Genomic DNA, 20,752 nt, shown 5'->3' on the forward strand with positions numbered 1-20,752 from the left:
GGATAGTTTTTCACTATCATAAAAGTGATCCCAGTATTTTGCAACGGAAAAAAATCCTATGGTCTTAAAAATAAAATAGTAAAATCAAATGCCTTTACTGCCTGAAGCCTAATTTGACGACAAATGATAATAATCGATGCGCGTTGCGATTAAATTGGCTTAGACACACTACATTATGCCATCAAATGGTAACTTCTCGTTGTAACAAAATTTTATTTGAATAGGACGGACAGTACCCGGAGGGAGCAGTACTTTTGGCTCGTTCTACCACCTTCATCAGTCGCATACAGCAGTTTATGACATCCCTTCAATCGTTTACTTCAAAGCTCTCTCAAATCAACGGTCAATCGTGTTCCAGTTGTGTCTGAGCACTGGACTTTCATGCAAAATCAGCGTTTGTTTTTGAATCGATTCTATTCGCAAGCTTTTCGTTCAACTCATTTCGGAAATTAATGTTATGTTTGTTTATAGATAACAAATTTGATGATCGTTGTTACAGCAACCGACGCATTCTTGGATTGATCGACTGTGGAATCTCCACAAATTGAAATATTTCTTACACAGTTTATATCAAATTTGTGAAACATTTGAGATACACAGTTTATCACTATATACGCGAGAATTTACGCCGATAAGTGAATACCCCTGTGTATTTTGTTTTGGTTGCCTTATTTACTCTCGCGTATCGTATCATCATGGGCCAAGTTGAGCTTAACTAAGTGAAAGGTAAAAAATAAATTTCAATTTAATGTTGATGTTCGATGAAAGTGAAAAATTCCCTGCTGAGTAATATTAAGTTACAGCTTATATTTTGGCTTTCATATCAAATTACCAGCCCACTGAAGTCTGCCTTATAATATTAATTTCTTCGCACATCGGATACTACTTTGTATATAATGATGATATGTCTAGTTATCCACCGAGTATTGTCCTCACCACTTTACACTAAAACTATGGTATTCTGTATCCTTAGCCACAACTTGATTACTCACGATAAGTCAAACATCATCGCCATACATACCAAGTGTTCCAAAATAAACCAAGTTTTCTGCAACTTCAAACACATCTCCATTATGGGTAATTATAAACCACATATCATTATGTCTCAAATTTCGAACATGACACATTTTTCGAACAATGGATATTTTAAAGACGAAAATAAAAATTTGCAATACTTGTCAATATGAAGGACTTGAATTTTACAAGAATTGATCATCCCATGCGAACATTTTGGAGATTCTGTTGATCAGTGATTAAAGTCGATTGTTTGGAATATGAGTCATGATTAAAATTTGAAACAACACGGTTGTACTTTTTGATGTTCAGATTCATTGTCCCCATCATGGTTGTTTGTCAAAATGAAAAAAAAATATTTTGCATACGTAAACAAAACTCGTTCTAGATAAAACTTTGCTATTCTTGGTGACTCTCGAGGGGACCAAAAAATGGACGTTAAAAAAGGCAGACTGGAAAGTAATCGATGCTTTCCGGAGACTTTTTACGAATGTCGAAAGAAAGAAATATGTACGAGAATAATATTCCACATAAAAACCAAGTAGAGATCGAAGACTTCGTGGAAAGTTTGGTAACGTGGACACTAGTGTGGAACAACATTTAGAATCTCGCTCCAGTCCACTTTTTAGATTGCATGTAGGTCCCATAACAACTGTGGAAAATTTCAGCTCGATCGGTAAAACTATATTTATTTTATTATTCAATGAGAACCTATCAGCAACGCGACGTTGATCAACACGTAAAGGAATAACGATAATAACAAAATTGGGCGAAATTTCCGAATAGTATATGTTTAATAACTTTTAGCACAATCATCGGATTGCTTTGCGGTCTTCGACAATGTTGTTCATCGTAGAAATACCTATCGAGATCTGTGTTCAGTATTTTTATACAGACAATGGGCAACCTGTGGCGATTTTTCTTTGCAAGCGTAAGTTTTCCCATAGTAAATCCCATACAAACTTTGAACGGCTGGCGCGTAAATATAGTTTCACCGATCGGGCTGAAATTTTGCACAGTTGTTATGGGACCTAAATGCAATCCGAAAAAAGGACTGGAGCGAGAATCTAAATTTTTCATATAACCGTGTCCCAGGCTGTACGCAGTGGAAGAGCACCTGGAAACCCTAAACATTTGAAGACTGGAGATGTTTTGACTAAGCCCTGCCAAAGCGTGATAGTACTAAGTAACCTCCAAAGTGTCAAGTTAAGTGCGTATTATGCAAATATTTTCTCCATTAATTTTATAACCACTTAGCGTTCTTCCAGGAATTTCTTTCATTTCTGTTTCTCACTCATGAAAACACTCCCGGTATTCGCTCATTTCTCAATCTTAAAAGTATCTTCGATTTTATTATCGCCTACAAAGCGGCCGACAATCTCTAGCACTAGTATTTACAGCAAGAAAAGTATTGTGTCAATGTTTTGCACGCTTTCTCTACGGGGTTTTTGTGTTGCGTTCCATTTCTCCGCATCTCATTTTTCACATTCTAATCCACTTAAGAGTAAAAATTATACTAGAAGGGAAGGGACAGGGTGGTTCCGAATTTGTAAAACACCCTATTCGCAATTGTTGGATTTTGACTTGAAAGGGGAAAATTTTCTTGGGGAAGGTAGTCTAGTAGTTCCACGAAGGAAGTTTGTTAAAATTATAGAACTGTCGGATAAATTCATTCACAGAGAGAGTTTCGTTCACGCGTCGCTGTTCAACGGCTGAACACATTAACCTAAAGTTTCCTTAAAACTAAATGGAATGAAGTGTGGCTCAGTTTCGTCACCGTGTTATGAGTGTTGTTGAACTATAAACATACAAGTCTTTCAAAGTCTACTGGGGCCATTTAGGACTGGGAATGGAAATGAACACTGAGTTTCTTAGTCTATAGTTTTTCTATCTTGTAAGGGCGCTGAAATGAGAAAAATGGTCCGTTCAAGTTCGTTTGATTTAGATTAACCTAATTCCTATTGATTGCTGATTGATGAACGAGTGCGTGTTGGATTTGCCTTTTGGCTCTCTATCGGAATCTCTCGCGTTTTCACTTTCATACTTTTCGGCTGCCGAGGGAAAAAAACTGGCTCAAAATGATGTAATCCTTGTGCACCCAAAAGGGTTTTCTGGGGTGGTCTGGGGTGAATGGTTTTATTTTTTCGCTCATTTTTTTGAGCTTAGGTTGCGCAAACCTAGCCCAGATGCATGTGCCTCGTTGTAGGTCTCGTTTCGTCTCTGCTTTCCTCCTATTTTACCGTCTGCTTTGAGAGATCACATTTTCTCGGGTTAACTCTAAAAAGATGATATGGTTAATTATTATGGAATAAATCGTTCAACTTGCTGTGTTTATTTTCCGAAAGATCTTACAACCAAAAGCTCGTGTGCTCTTTTAAATTCAATTCACATATAAAAATGAAATCATAAACTTTTTGCCAAAATATTAAGATTAAGAGGTAGTGCAAGCCACTCAAAGCTTAGTTTTAAAGTTGTGACATATAATATACAGTAGAATTCACTGAAATGTGATATTTCTCACCGAACCAATCATTTTTTCACCCTTCTACTATGGTCCAAAAAGGAGATTTATTCGAAAGGATGCATTTAGAACTGAAAGATTAGACAAAAACTGTTTTCTTCAAAGTTGTTTGTTTTGGCTGGGCCCTTTGATTGTTCAAGCTTAGGGATGATGTGGAGAGCTTTCTTTTTTGTAGAAATTATGTTATACATGCTTCAACCAAGTTGTAGAGCATTCAATGTCAAGCAACTAATAAAAAGTGACATGCATAATTAAGGGTTAAAAATGACCCATGACTTTGGAAAGTTCTCAGAAATTCCATTTTTGAACCGATTTTCGTTCTTTTAGCTTTATATGAAATATATGGAACTCTAGAACAATGGCACTTGGACAACTGGAACCTGTTTCAGAAGGAACTTGAACCAATTGAAAGCGTTGATAATTTTAATAAATCGCCGACGTTTCGATCCTATGGTTTGGATCTTCTTCAGGGCTCGAAGTTAACAAACTTTTTGAATGCCGAGCTTTACACGGAAATCTGTTAGTTTTCTCATTAACAAATGTTGTACCCTAACTGGTCATACCTAATGGGTAATTGTCAGGTCTGTACGCACTTCTCGCGTACGGATGTTTCACAGCCGAAGAAGGGAATATACTTTGGGTCGCACCCACAATACTCGACCCACAGAAATATACCCTTCTCTCTTCATTATTTTTCATGCAGATCTAAATAAATTATGCCAAAAATCAAACATAAAATTCTTCTTGTTATTTTTGGCGTTGCGTCCTAACCGGGATAGAGCCTGTTTCTCAGTTTAGTGTCCTTTTGAAAAACTTTACAGGGACTGACAGATTATGATTGTGTTTTACCTCTATATAGGCCTCCCTGCCATAAGATTATGATACTCGAATAACATTTCCGTTGCGGCTAAATTAAAACATAGTATAAGGAATCGGCATCATTTGATATTTCATAATATATTTTTCTCCCCAAGTAAAACGACACTGACGAATTATAACTTTTGCTAACACTCGCATTTTTGACATCAGTTCAATTGGAGCTCCAGATCTTCCTTCAGGAAAAGTTCTAGAGATTCTTTTAAAAATTCCTCTCGAAATATCTCCAGAGACTTTTCAGAGATTTCTCCAGGAATTTATTTGGAGATTCCTCCAGGGGTTTCACCAGAAAATCCCACAAGAAAATCTCTATTGTAATTCCTACAGCGATTTTTTTCAAGGATTCCACCAGGGCTTTTGGCAGAGATTTCTGTAGGAAGAACTTTTGTTCGCCATAAGACCAATTCTGATAGATATTCAGGATTACCTTCAGCAATTTTTCCAAGAGTTCCTCCTTTTGCAGTGATATTTCTACAAGGATTCCTTCATTTAGAGATTTCGCAAATATTTCCTGCAGTAATGATTCCATCGTAGATTCCACCAGTAAAATCTTTACTGGTTTTTTTTTCAGAAATTCTCAAAGGATTCCTCTCGGTTATGTTTGAAAAATTCTTCCAGGAATACTCTACAATTTTCAAGAAGATTTCTCCAAACTCTTTTCAAACAATTTCTTCTGGTATTCTTTCAGAGATTCCTCTCGAAAATATTTCAGAGACTTTTCCAATAATTCCTCTAGGATAATCTCTACAATGAGATATCTTTAAGGCATTCTCCAGGAGCTACATTAGGACAATCTCTTCAAGGATTACTCAAGATATATTGATTTCTCCAGAGTTTCCTTCGAGAATTCCTCCACGGATACATACAAAGATATCCTCAAGTAGTCTGCTGGAGATTCGTCCAGGAATTATTCCGAAGATTTTTTCAGGGATTCTACTAACTCCAAAAATTTTCTAGGAATTCCTTTAGGGATTTCATCAGGAATTCGTCTAGGTGCTATGCAATTTAAAAATTCCTCGAGGGATTTCCTGAAGAATTTCATCCAGGAATCCTCCCTGATTTACACTCAGAAAATTCACTACATGACTTACTCCAAGATCTCTCCATATAATCATACAAAAGTTCCCCAGGGATTTCTCGAAATATTCGTTCTGGGCCTTCAAAAAATCATCCAAGGATTCTTTCAAGAGTTCCTCCTGGAATTCTGCCTGAGATTCTCCCATGAATCCCAGAGGAATTTCATCAGAAAGTATCCTGAAATTTTCTCATGGGATTACATTAGGAAAAAATCTACAACAATTTCTCCAGTAAAATCTCTACATCGATTCCTTTTGAAAAATCTCCTCGTGGATCCCTGTAGAGATTTCATCTGGGATTTCTACAGAAATTTCTAGATGTATTGCTCCAAGAATAATGCCAGGGATTACTTCAGAAAAATACCTACAGAAGATTCTCCCGGGATTTCTCTAGAGATTCCACCAGCAAAATCTCTGATTCTCGCTGGAATACCTCCATGGATTCCTCCAGAGATGCCACCAGGAGGGCTTCAGTAATTAACTTAGATAATACTTCCTACAATAATATCTCCAGAGACTTCTCCAGGGATTATCTAAGGAAAATCTCTACAGGGATGTCTGCAGAGATTTCTCCAGCTTTAACTTCTCGCCGAAAACAAATCGATGATTCACTGACACATCAAGTCGTGGCGATTGTACCATTGATACCATCAGAAACGTTTGATATCTTACAGCTTTTTTTCAGGAATTCCTCCAAGGTTTCCTCTAGAAATTGTTTTAAGGATGAGCTGCTAGACAATCGATTGCATATTTTAATAAACTATGTTCTACGTCTACGCAGTCTCTATAGAGAAAGGGCCTTGAAAAAACAAAGACTGCGTAGCCGAAAAACATATTTTTTGTTCCAGGGATTTCTTCTGAAATTCCTCCAGAAATTTCTTCGGGAATCCCTCCATGGATCAGTGCACGAGTTCACTAATTTGAAGTTCGAGCGGTGCCGAATTCACTCGTTACCATGGTCACGTAAATAACACGGCACCGCTCAAACGTCAAATAGTGAACTCGTGCACTGATCCATAGGCTCCTGCAAGATTTTCTCCAGGATTTTTTTTAAGAAATTTCCCCGGGGAATCTTCTACAGATTACTCTAATTTTTTTTTTCAAAAGGTTCCTCCAGGAACTTATCAAAGAATTTCTCAAAAAACTTCTTCAAGAAAAGGAGTTCCTGGAGGCACCTCTGAAAAATTCGTAGTTGAAACCCTGGAGGACTTCGTATTATTTTTTATTAATTCTCTGGAGGAATTCATGGGTGAATCTCTGTATTTTTTGGAAAAAATTCAAAGCAAATCTCTGAAGAATTACCTGGAAAAATCATTGGAATAATGTATGTATTGATTTTCCTGGAAGAATTGTTGAAGGAAACTTTTGATAAATCTATATTGGAATTTGTAAAGTTATTTCTTGTATAATCCCTAAATGAATTAAAGCCCGGAACTTCCGAAATAATTCCTGAAGAAATAGAAATAGCTGTATGATAAAACCCCTGGAGAAATCTTCAAATGAGTTCCGGGAGAAATATTTCGGGAAGAATTTTCGAAGAAATCTCTGGAATTTTCCGGGAGCTCTATTTGAACTGCTCCCAAAATTTCGATTTTTGTCAGAAGTTATAATTCGTCAGCGATAAAATATCTTGTATGTCACGAAATAGCTTACAAACGGGTCAACGGATTTTGATGACTACCGAAAAGCTAAACATTACATATAATTTGCAATTGGTTTAGATGGACAAATTGATGTGAAGATTTGCGAAAAAGTTACACGTCTTCTCAGTGAGAATCGAACTCACGACTCCCCGATCTCTAGTTGGGGCGCGTTAACCACTACGCCATGAGAGGACTCATGAACGCAGAAGTTAACCTGAATTCGATTTCAGCTCAATAATCACGTGGTCCTTTTTCGCAAAGAGAGAACGTCGCGACCCATTGGAAGCCCACACAATAGAAACCTCAGCCAGCGCAGTTGCTGGCTAGTGTAGTGTGCTATTCCTATACCTAAAAAACAATGCGCTCTCGGGCTAAGCATTGGATATATATAGAAAGCGTTGTGTTTGGATGGGCATCTAATTCTTCCGAAAGAGGTGCACTTTGCGAAAAAGAACCACGTGATTATTGAGCTGAAATCGAATTCAGGTTAACTTCTGCGTTCATGAGTCCTCTCATGGCGTAGTGGTTAACGCGCCCCAACTAGAGATCGGGGAGTCGTGAGTTCGATTCTCACTGAGAAGACGTGTAACTTTTTCGCAAATCTTCACATCAATTTGTCCATCTAAACCAATTGCAAATTATATGTAATGTTTAGCTTTTCGGTAGTTGTTAAACTTCCACTCGGCAGGTTAGCCGTAAACCACGATTCATGAGCATGAGCATGAGCATTGATGACCGTACAATTCGTAGTTGCTACTCCGTGATTAACCAGAACTAGCGGAATTGCACAGGGAACCAATAGATGGGACTTGGGTCTAGTTTTCCATCCTCAATGTACACGTTCCGAAAGTTCTGTTTTCAGGGTTAATAACGGCGCCGGCCACGTCCTTACGGTCATCGAGGAAGGGAGGGATTGTTAGTGTAACATCCGTTGTTACAAGAGACCGAGTATACCTCTGCATCTCCACAGATGTTACGGGAAGGAAATGTTTTAGTGGGAAGGGATCGACAATTGCACAGCTCAGGATTCACTTTGGTAAGTGATGCGATCTATGCAATCGTATTCACACACATATATACATATACTAAAATAAACATATACGCAACAATGTCACCTCATTATGTGGAAGACTGGTGAGACCTTTTCAATTTTAACATGTGTCACCGCACAGTATAGAGGACTGGTGAACCAATTCAACACATACACACTTATTCACACATACGCACACTAATACGTACACACACACTACACACATACAAATACACACTCACACATTCAACACACACGCGCGCTCGCACCCAACCTAGTGCTGGAGCTATAGCCAGCAACTTGACTAACATAATTACCTGAGAGAATCATTTCTCTCAGTGTATTATTCGTTTCCAATTATGCTAATGGTCACTCATTCTCTAACATAATCGGTGACTAGCAAGTATATAGAGATTACGTATTATCTATCTATCTGTTGTCACTTATACTAGTTAAACGTGCTTCAGTTCAGTCTTGGCAGTTTTTCGTCACGCTGTGGTTTTGAGTTGTGTTGTCAGTTTTTTCGCGGTTTTCGAGTCAAGCCAATAATTTTGGTTAAAATTTCACAATGGAGCACGTATTGGAAAAAAATGGCGATCGATTTTGGCTGATGGTTATTCCAGGTGATGGAGATTGCTTGTTTGGGTCGATCGTTCATCAAATCTACGGTATGACCCCTGCGCATCCATTGTTCAAGAGTTACAGTCATCAGATTCGCATAACGGCAGTTGCTGAAATACGGAGGAATCTTCCTTACTACTATGACCAAGTGGCTTCCCATGCTGCTGATGAATGTCTCCAGGCTACTGATGAGCTTCTCCAGTACTTGTCTGTTAGTGATCAGGTCGAGTGGTATCTAGCGAAATTGGAGACTCCTGGGTTTTGGGGTGGTGAGGAGTCTATCTCAGCTTTAGCGAACCATTATCAAGTTATATTTACACTGCATCAAGAGGAGGGTACTGCTATCGAGTTCCGGCCATCAGATTCTGGAATGCTTCACCTTCCACGCTATGATCTGTATTACCGAAGTCTTGCCCCGCCGGTCCAGCTTTTCCGAGAGATTGAATCCAATTTGCCCAGAGTGAAAACGCATTATGACAGTGTAGTATGTATTCGTAAAGCAGGCTCTACCCTCGACCGATCTACAGGAGTGATAGTTCAGTTACCGAGCCTTAACTATCCTGTTCGGGTAAGATGGTTCGGAGACAATCCTGATGGTTCACTGCTATGTATAATTCATCAGTTGGCTAGGAGCGAACCCTCCGAAGAGATTTTATATAAGTTTCGGTGCCTGATTGCTGATGAAGTTGATGACTACCCTACAAGTTTGGATTCATGTGTATCCCCAGAGAGCAAATGTAACCTTTCCTTCCCATTGAGAGCCGAGCGCCGAGGTGAAAATAGAGCAGCTTTTGTTGTTCTGTCGAGAATGCTGAATATTAACATATTCGTACATGATATCCAAGAAGAGGATTCCATGCGCTATAGCCCCACAGTAAGCCATGCTACGATTAATGTGCATATAGTTGCTGATTTCAGTCAAGCTGTGCCTAATTACGGTAGTATTTTTTGTGCTCCTGACATCTTTCGAACGGCAAGAACTCCAGCTTCATCCGACCATATGACTGTTGCCCAGAGGGCTGCTCGAAAGGAGGCCACTGATTCACAGCTTACCGAACCTTCAGTGATCAATGTGGATCCCAAGCAAGGCCTACGGTTTGCATCACTGAATGTCAATGGGTGTCGAAGGGAAGATAAGCGTGAGTCTATAGATGGTCTATTGCTATGCCATGGCGTTCATATAGCAGCACTCCAAGAAGTGAATCTTGACTGCATGTATGTTGCCACATCGAATTTCCGGTGGTATGTGGGGGAATCTTCTAATACAAACCGAAAGCGAGGATTAGCAATTTTGATTCGTCATGGATTGAATGCCGAGATTAGAAACAGCATTTGCTCTAAGCCCAGTATTCAGCACGCCGAGATTCTCTATCAGGTATGTATATGTTAAAACCAGAGCGATTAGTCCATCTGATTCAGTATATTCCAGGTACAGTCATCATTCCGTACTTTGAATATCATAAATGTACATGGGCCCAATTATGATGCGGATCGATTCTTTTCTGACTTGGGTGTGGTTGTTGGAGAGTTGGCAGATAGTCGTACCCTTATGTTGGCCGGAGATTTCAATAGCCATTTGTCATGCACAAACCTAACGACCGAGGAATCTAAACTGATTGGACGATTTGCTGGGCATAACGAATTCAACAGCAATGGTATACAGATGAGAATGTTTTTGAGTTTAAACAACCTCGCTGTACGGTCCACGCAGACAAATTCAAATGAGGGATTTAGGTGGACTTGGACAAATGGAAAGTCACGTAGCCAAGTGGATCATCTTCTGACTCATCTGCAGTCGGGATTATACCTCAAGCGTCTACGTGCTTTGGTGCCTTCTAGCTTTTCCACTGACCACAAACTTCTTTTGTGTAGCATTGTGGAGAATCATTTAAAGCCACCATCTCCTACTCGACTAAACGCAAAACCTAGACCGAAAAAACAGAACACCTTGGAGGCTGCCTTACTGAGACTACCAGAGGTGCAGAAGAAATATCACGAACAGCTTGAAACCAAGTTTGTGATACTCGATTCTCAAAATAGTTTGGACCAGAACTGGGAAAGTTTCAGAGACAAAGTCAAGAGCTCAGCGGCTGTAGTCCTATCCAAGTCTTCATCGATTCCTTCAGATCAGCGTTGTCGTAAAGCTTTTGCTGAAGTACAGAAAAGTCTGTTTTGGGTGAATCGATCTGACCATCCTAAGTGGCAGCATAAGCTTGTTGAAGCTAGGGAGGTGTTACAGAGGAGTATTCGCGAATACGAGGAAAGAGAAATTGAGAATTTCTTCGAAAACTTACATCAGTTTCCGGCCGGCGAACGAATCAACCGTACGTATCGATATTTAAAGAAGTTTACCAAAAAGAAGACGTTCCGAGCTCCACCTACTAGCATTCGTTTGAGCGACTGGATTTCGGCCGAAGCTACTGATTCCCATCTTCCGGTTTTGTTGCCTGAGCCTCACGACTCTGTATTACCTGATCCGCCGACTCTGCGAGAGGTTCAAGACATTGTTTCCAGAATGAAGAACGGTAAATCGCCTGGAGTTGACTCTCTAAGTTCGGAGTTCTTTAAGTACTGTGACGAACGTACCCTCTCTGAGCTTCACACTCTTTTGGTAAGAGTGTGGACTGAGAATGCTCTTCCGGCTGACTGGAAACATGTGCTCGTTGTACCAATCCCCAAAGTACGAAGACCGAAAAGTACAGATGACTACCGTCGGATATGTCTAAGCTGTACAGCTTACAAAGTTTACGCTATTTGGCTCTTAGACAAATTGCAATGCTCGATTCCACCCATAGGGTATCATCAGGCTGCGTTCCTTCCTGGGAGATCTACGATTGATCACCTGCACGTACTGCAGCGTATATTACAGGAGCGTTGGAATGGGGGAAAGTCGACTATATTGATGTCCCTTGACATCGAAAAGGCATTCGATCGAGTATCTTTAGACGCACTACCTTCCATTCTGCGAGGTAAGTAACACCTTATTATTTATCTTATTAACAATTTGATACTATTATGGTATGTCCTAGGTAAAGGTGTATCAATACCGTTGATCAACCGCATCATAGAATGCTTGAAGGAAGAGCAGCAGCAGGTATTGTGGAGGGGGCAGCTTACCAGGCCATTCCAGCGTACGAGAGGGATCAAGCAGGGATGTCCGTTATCCCCCTTCCTATTCAATCTGTTGATGGAGGCTGTACTGGAATCTGTGGCCGATGAGGTGGACGGATTGCGCCTGAACCAAGAAGGACGATTAACACTTCCATTAATTTTGGCCTTTGCGGATGACATCATTATAGTTGTGGAGCGCCTTGAGGACTTAGAGCTTATTTTGGCGAAAATAAAGGAGTTCTTGTCGTATGTAGGCCTTAACTTAAACGAGTCGAAATGTAAGGTGCTGATAAGAGAACCAACAGGAGAAGCGGTAGAGGAGGTTGAGATTGATGGACGCGTTTACAACACCACTGATCCAGTGCGATATCTAGGTATCTACATCACTGCGCGTTTAGAACGACCTAAAACAGTTCGCACACGTTGTCGTAATGCTGTCCGTATTTCTCAAGTCATCATTGATTTTTTGAGGAAATATCGACCTTCTTGGCAGTTGGGTCGCATCATGTATGAGTCTGTAATAGCCCCAGCCATGATATACGGCACTCAAGTAGCGGTGCTAACTAAGTACAGCCGGAGGTCAATCAGAGGATACGAGCGTCAAGTTGTACAACGAATGGCCAGTCTATGTCGAAGCACCGATGGGTCTGTGCTTCCCAGTTCCGTGAATCAGCTGTTGAACAAGAAGCGGATTACAAAAAAGGTACGCGTGTATCAAATGCGTTGGTGGGGTCATGTTCGGCGCCGAAGCCCATCCCATCCGCTACGATGTGCTGCTCGTATGCGGGCCACCAAGCTTAGGTCATGCAGGCCTGGCTTTACATGGTGGGATTGTATTCATCAGACCATGCATCGTTTTGGTGATCTTTCATATGCACAGTGGAAGGATCTTGCTAACAATAAGGAACAATTTCATCAAAAATTAACTCTGATTTATGACCACGAAGAATCAGACTGTAGTGATTAAGATATTTAGTCATTATGACATTCGACTAAAATAATAATTAGCATTTGGATCGACTTTTTCGTGCCTGATTTTAATAGATATTAGAGTATATGATTTCAGAGAGAATAATTTTAATGATAACTAATGAGAAGAATAGCAAAAGGTAAAACTAAAGTAGAGACTAAATAAAAATCATGAAGTGCAAGAATCTGATAAAACTAATTTCTATGCTCCATCCGAATATTAACCATCATTAATTGACACATTATGTAATACATTATCCGCTCGTTAAAAAAAAAATAAAACTATTCTATAAGCTTTGTGTTGCCAAAAACGAATCGTGCCGAAATTTTAACGGATCACACCGTTCTGCACATTGCAAACAATTTTCGTTGAGTTAGAGTCACATCATTAGAATTGATAAAATTGTAGTACAATATATAAGGAAATGCTAAGAACACACATTATACTGTAAATCAGTTGATTTTGACACGGTTCCAAAATCAGATGTTACAAATATCGAAAAGTGCGCTGCCAAAACTAATAAGTTTATTTGTGTCAAAAATATCTTATGTTAAAATCGAGCAGTTGCTGTATTCTCGAAATACACCTGTAGGACATTAGCGAACTCATATCCATATAATCGCTTTAGCTTACCCACATTGTCTTGAATCATCTGTTATTGGTTTCAGATTTCAACGAAATATTAACACTGTTTTTTTGTTCAGTGCTTCAACCACTTCTTTGACAACTCGGATTAGCACTGTCTCAATCAAGAAGAGTGTATTAGAGTAGGCAGCAAACAGACCTTCACGTATACTGTTATACATTGGTGTGCTTTGACTGTGATATATAAGATGCTCTGCCTTGTTTTCCAAGAGTCTATGTGTCTCATGTGCCTATACTCCCAAGTTTGCCAAATGCTAACCACCCCTCTGTTCCACTCCCATGGTGGCACAAAGCAGCAAAGAGAGTGAAACAGCCAACTAGTCTCTCATCCCCGCACCTAGAGTACCGAGCACATCAAGCACATTTTGTTCCCTTCATTCATTGCTGTTTCCATTCTTTTTTCGTTCCTCAAACACACACACATACACACATATTTCACACTATCACACTATCAATACCTCTCACGCTCTGAGTGGTTTATCCTCTGATGTCTATGCCGAAAAAAAAGGAGCTTTCATACATACCGTTAGACCTTGGATCCGGACGAGTAGCACAAAAGTGCGACAATTCAGGATTCTTCCGATTGCGAGTCGTAGAGAATCAAGAACGATCTTACCTTAGTCTTCGTCGGTGACCCTGCATTCCAACGTTCCTACCATTTGTTGTACCACCACTCTTCGGATGAAAGTCTCCTCGTCGATCCCCCCGTCGTCCCAAAGCACCACCAAACGGATATGAACACATATGCTCTCGCGTGTTGCGTGAGTGTGCATATAATCGCTGCTTAGTATCTCAATTGAGAGACTGGAATGTTCCAGTGTAATCCAGGCGTTTGTGGTGCTCCGCATAGCTTTGAAAATTAAGATGGCTGTCTCCGGGAGCGAAGTTCTAAACAAGATCCAGCACTTTACACTTTTGCTATGAAGGTCCCGAACTCCATTAATTCTCCACTTAATCCGAATGAGGTTCATGATGGACATTTATTTTATCACTCTCACCACACTAAAACGCGCGTAGATTCTGTGAAAATATATTAATTTTCCCGACGCTACCGAAACTAGTCCGTGGGTGCGGCCGTGCTGCCAGCTCTCCATTAGCCGTAAACCACGATTCAAATTAAAAACAAGGATTTTGATGATTCTTTCTCCGTTTTATTCGTCTAGAGTTCCAACGTGTTTGTGTGTATAAAAGTTCCAGGATATTCACCGGAAAAGTCGGAAAAATGAGAGTGAACGGAACTGTCATTTTGTATACGATTCATTTCAACAGCCTACTTTATGGCAAGATGAAGTTTGCAGGGACCACTAGTTTCGAATAAAATAATTATAATAGTCATAGCCGTAAACGCGCAGCATTTCAGCAAGACCATGCAGAGAGACATGGCTTTGAATCCTACAGGTCGAGGATCTTTTTGGATTGGGAATATTCTATATTAGCAAAGGATGCTCTTAGTAATTATTTTCATATCTTTTTAATTTCCACATTCCTGGACATCTTTTAGAAGCTAAAATATGCAAATTCTCATACAAAAAGATTGTTAATGTCTATGTTAGTTCAAAATCTAACTAAAAATTCTTTGGTTTTAGTGCTTTTCTGTTAAGTTAAAGTTACTGTACTTTTTTTAAATTTGTTGTATTAACCCCGATCAGAGATATTCAAAATCAAAATAGGCGTGTTTTGCAAGAAAAACAACAATAACTCACCATTTTCCACATTTTACTTTGATGAGATTTAAGAATTGAAAAAGCTGGAGCCAAAAACCAGTTTTCTATGGATCACCCTATGTCAACATAGGAAAAAGAGCTCTAAATCAGTAAAGTAAAGCGTTACAAAATAAACCTGTTTTTGGCAAAGATGCTTGAAATTACATGGTCTACAATTTTTCTCATCACCATAATTTAATTTCATCAGGAAAGTTGTCCATATCACTTAATTGAAAATATTGAATACTCTAATTTTGAATAACATCAAATAAAGGACCCAAACAGTAGATTGGACTATGGAATGAAACGTGTATTTTTCGATAATTACGACATGTGATAATTTTGGTGGATAGATTGACTCTAATTGTTTTGCCAAATTTTAGCTTGATTTTGAAGATGATCTTTATGCATCATTTGAATGATTTTAGTTGCTGCTACGAGGGAAAAATGTTTAACCTATGTAAAAATCACATATTTTCGCTGTTATAAGGTTTTGACCTTTTGAAGTTTACACGTACACGACGAAACACGTGTCAAATGTACACACTGAAATTGAAACTGCGAAAAGAAACCACATGCTCGGGTGATGATCCCATGTGCTTCGTATGTAATCGTCATTGCTATGACTTTCAAAATAATTTTACAAAGTAAAATAACCATTTTCATCCTTGATATTAAGTTTATCTGGCAAGAGTTTAAAAATATAATTCTTTGTAAATTCTGGTTTTGGATGGTTTTTATTAATTAGCAATGCATAAAAATGATCAAATTATTCTCAAAAGCTTGTAAAAATATTTGAAATCACTTAAACATTCAGGAAGTAAGCGTAGCATAGACTGGCTGTATATGTCAATGGTTGCCAGTGGCGTAGCTAGAATTTTAGGAGACCGGTGCGGAAATAGATTTGAAGGTTGAGGGGCTTTTAAAAACTGCTTTTCAGCACCAAACTCACACTGACTTCCATATTTTTTTTTTTCGAAAACATTTAACATTTTGAAGAATATTTCGTGGTTTAAAGTTCGAAAAGTTTTTGGTCGGTAAAAAATCATTCATTCGAGAGCGTAGCCAGGATTTCCGCCATGAAATAGTGTTTGATGTAATCGAAATTATATAAATAAAACAATTGCAGAAGTTTTTGTTTAAAAGGTTGTTCAAAGGTATTCTTAAATAACTTTCTGTATGTTGTACAGTATTTAGTTGTATTCTTACGTTTATTCGTAGTTGAGCTCTTTTATTACTAGTGAAAAACATATCTTAAATCAATTCATAGGAAAATATTTAGGAGATTTGGGAGGAAATAAAGATAGAATGTTTGATTTCATCATTGATATTATTTTATGAGAGATTCCCAGTGAAACTCATAGAGATATCATTGGAGACAATTTTGGAATACACCCAAATAAAACATGCAAAGATTTTTCTGAAGTAAAAATATGTTCTTGGAACTCTGTCGAAGTTTCTTAAATTCTAGGATTTTTTTCTAGAAACTCCATGTAAAAGAAGTCCTAGAATAAATCTTGCAAGACCATTCTGAAGAATCCTGGAGAAAAAAAAACTGGTCTAACAGGTTTCTGGGGAAGTTACTGCTCTTATCACCTTGTGGTAATGTGTGAAGTCAAGAACTCCCTGGAAAAAGCACGAATCCAAAAGTATTTTATTGACTATTATTAAATTAACTGAGAATTTTTTGCAAACCTCTAAGATGAACACCAGAAAAGAACCACAGATGAATCTAAAGGGGTATTTTTGAAATAAGTGAAATAATTTAGAAAAGAGTCTCTGGAGATATTTGTGAAGGAATACTTGGAAAACCACGGGATTTTCAGGGGAAAATGCTCAGAGGTCTCCACAATGGAATCCTTGAAAAATTCCAGAAATAAATATCTGTAGTAAATTTTGAATTATCTTTGACGATTTGAAATACCTTAATGATTTTTTTCGAGTTCATCTAGGAGGCATCTATGGAAAAACAAATGTTGGTAGAATCCATGGCTTAATTTAATATAAATTACCAGGAGAAAATTTGAAAGAAGGTTTTAAGGTCCCCCGGGAAAAAATTTGGAGCATTTTTGGTGCATAATTTTGGATGATTTAAAAGACTTCGATATACATTAAACAGGTTTTGAGGTAAGTGTGATACAAATATTGTGTTTATTTTAATGTCCGCCACGTCCCTCGAAAATTTAGAAGGGGAGAAAAAATATATTTCCATCAGGGCATAAACGTTTTCAAAGTCAAAGAACTCCATGGAACAACGAATCTAAGGATAACTTTTGTCACTGTACAAAAGAAAGAAAAGAACATTTGTGAAATGAACCTTTTTTCGTATTACTTGCTCGTACCAAAATCTGTGCCCTTAATATTGCTCCCCGCCTTGCGCTTTCCCTAGTAGTCACGGATACAAAGGAAACTTAATATTTGCGTCTGCCTAAAAGTAAATAAAACATTAAATCATTGGCTTACTCATTCCTCAAAATTTAAGATTTTAAAAATATCTCAATCGTTGAAATCTATAAAATCTACACTTTTAGTTTTCAACTCATATATATGTTATTGAGATCTGAGGTATATGTATCATTTCTTAAATGAATGCCAATGAGAATGGTTCAGATCATCAACAAATATTATGAACTCAAAGCTCACCAATGCTCCATTTTTTGAAGCATACAAACCAGCGTAGATTCGATTTGATATCAGATTCTATAAGGTATATATTTGTGAATACAAAGTCGTAGATAGACTCAATGGGCGGTATGATTAAAATGTAGTGTAGTTGAGTTTACTACATTCTCGGTATTAATCGATTGGAATCCAAAAAGAAAGAACTACAACTTACAAAGCTAATATTTGTGAAAGCCTTCAAAGCGTGGGGGCCAAAAGCCACGGTTCACTCTCAACCTATCGCTTAAGTATAAAATAAAATAATCAAGGGGTCCCTGTACATCGCTGATCCGTGTCTCTTCCAGAACTTATGCTCGTCATGTTTTTTTTTTTAATTTTATGCAAGTTCGGCAGTCTTCGGCAAGTTATGCTGAACTTATAATGCTATAAGAAATCCGTACTGCAATTTTGGGGCCTCTAGGAGCTCGGGACCCGGTGCGGACCGCACCCACGCACCCCTAAGCTACGCTACTGTCAATGGTTGTTACTCTGTGATCGATCGGAACTGGGATATGGGATAGGACTTTCCACTTACTCTCTAAGTTTTCAATTTACCTTAGAGCCAGTTGGGATAGGGAAGGAATTGAAGGGTGTAATGATTGCTTCTAGCAACCGAGAATACCTCTTCATCGCCATGGGAAGGGCTTTTATTAATAATAAAGGAAAAAGATCTGGGAGCAACCTTCGGTCAGTGATGCAATCCATGGATATGAAGAAAACATACTACTCTTACTTTTTAAAAAGGTTTGCATTTAGTAATGGTGAAAAAAAATTGAGTATAATAAATTACATGAAACAGGAATAGGGTTTATGTCGAAACTTGTAGTAACGAACCATCCATAGTTTGGTTTGAAAATTACTTAAAAGTAAAGTAGCCACGATAAAAATGTGTTATCATAAGCATGGAACGAGCTTACCAGTTGCAATCCATCCTCGAACATCTTTTCTCACTCGAACAATGCGAACCGGACACGATTGATTCTGATCCGTCGCTCACACAGGAGACTGCAACGGAATCAATAGACCACACACTACTTTTGGGCTTTCCGAAGTGCCCAGCAAAATTGCACTTGAACATTCATAAAGTAACGGTCAACTAGGTTCATAGTTTTAGAATAATGAAGACAAATTTGAAAAAAAAAATAAAAGCTAGACAAACTTTCTATAAATTTTATTTTAAAGAGAAAAGGTTCTAAAGAATGCAAATTCATTAAAAAAAAATCGAAGGTATGAAAATTTCACTAAGGTCTTATTTTATAACGAAATCTCAATATTTTTGGCCTGAGCTCTGAGGTTTCTCTTTTTATGTGATTTGAGCGCAGAATAGCACACGAGCTTTCGGTTTTGAGAACTTCCCAAAAAATAAACCGCACCCTATTGTATACTTACTAAAATCTAATGAAGTCGAAAGTAGCAGATCCTAGCGGGGTATACTGGTTGCGTACTCTTATCTACTCAAAGGGCTGGAGAGGGTTGGAAGAAGCATTTCGGGATCTCCTCGGGTGTCCTTACAAATCAACTCTTACTAAAACTAAAATCACTTGTTTCGTCTGCCTTCGTCTGCGCTTCCGTCCTCCTTTTTCAGCAGTGTTGGTAATGTGGTATTGCTACTGAATCCAAACATTTTGGCGGCTCTGGCGGCAGCGTTTACGGTGGTTGGGTGTTGCTCCAAAAATACTATCAATCGATCAACCGAATGGTCCGAAACCTGAGGTCTAACGTCCTCTGTGGAGTCGGACATCTCGGGCGTCTTTCGCTTTGTTTCTCGTTTATATTTGCTTTGTAGGAACCATCGCTCTTTCCCTTTTTATCTATTGTTCTAGTACATCATCCCCGGATGGACCCCGCCACCTCGCTGGAAGTACACGTTCGGATTACTGCTCATCGTTTGCTCCAGGGTTGTGTACAGATTGGCCTCGTCCGGACGCATAAACAGACCTGAGAATAAGACAGAAGAAAAAATATGTTTTATTAGAGCAAGAATATATGGTGATATGGTTATTTAGTGAAAAATGGATACAAGAAATGCAAACAAATTTGCCTGCAAACCACAGCTTTCAATTTTGTTATAAAAAACTGATTCAATCAGCCAAACCGCAGCCTTAACTTTGCATAGTTATTACAGCTAGGTCTGTTAGTTGCCACATTTTCAACAGCGGTAACAAATTGAACATGGCAGCATACGTGTGCTAAAATAATTGCCTTTGAATAGAATTATTTACACTGTTGTTAATCGTTGTTGAAGCACTTGTGAATTCATACCATTGCAATCATGCTGCTTTAGTTAATCAATCATAGAAATTTGTAAGTTCAACATACACTATGCAAACATTACCCAGTGGTTTAAGTCGAACACACGATTTCCTTTTTCGTGAGAGTCGTCAACCAAATCACATATCCACAAACACCTCATATTAACCCTACCATGTGTACCAGAAATCAACTCCATTGACGAAAAATGGTCCCCATCAAGACGACGACGAAGACTTCGAACGACTCACAGTGCATTCAACTCCATCAAACCCTTGCTCCATCGAGACCGTGCCTTACCGTAATCCAATTACACCGGCGATTAATATTGACAAGTTCATGGTTTGGTTGTTGCAAGTTGCAAGCCTTTACTGTGAAGTCGACGTCGACGGCAGTAGAAGAGAGTGAAAATCAGTTGCGCCAGTTAGTAGTTCCGCTTTGATTTTGAATTGGCTCAACTAATCCCCATTTCACTTGGCCGGCGATGGAACAACGAAAAAAAAATAGCTATAAAACTTACTGAAAGGGAGCCCCAAACTGGGGTGAAAAGAAAGGAAACATTAAAATTGGTGAAATTTTTAGCAGCGCCCAGCCCAGTGTGAGGTTGGTCGATGATAATCGACGGTGATCA

At 38.7% G+C, this 20,752-nt stretch overlaps 1 protein-coding gene across 2 annotated transcripts in view; it reads right to left on the reverse strand.

Moving 5' to 3' along the window:
* Positions 1 to 2,454: 2,454 nt before the first annotated feature.
* The window catches only part of LOC5566873, a 326,698-nt gene continuing 308,400 nt past the window's right edge, over positions 2,455 to 20,752 (reverse strand). For both annotated transcript variants that reach the window (XM_021848992.1, XM_021848991.1), the window contains 2 exons: positions 19,261 to 19,809; positions 2,455 to 3,291 (listed from right to left, as the gene is read on the reverse strand). In XM_021848992.1, coding sequence (XP_021704684.1) covers positions 19,691 to 19,809 — 119 coding nt within the window. In that variant the 3' untranslated portion in view covers positions 2,455 to 3,291; positions 19,261 to 19,690. The remainder of the gene's footprint in view (positions 3,292 to 19,260; positions 19,810 to 20,752) is intronic.

The sequence above is a fragment of the Aedes aegypti genome, chromosome 3 (assembly GCF_002204515.2).
Source record: "Aedes aegypti strain LVP_AGWG chromosome 3, AaegL5.0 Primary Assembly, whole genome shotgun sequence".
NCBI lineage: Eukaryota > Metazoa > Arthropoda > Insecta > Diptera > Culicidae > Aedes > Aedes aegypti.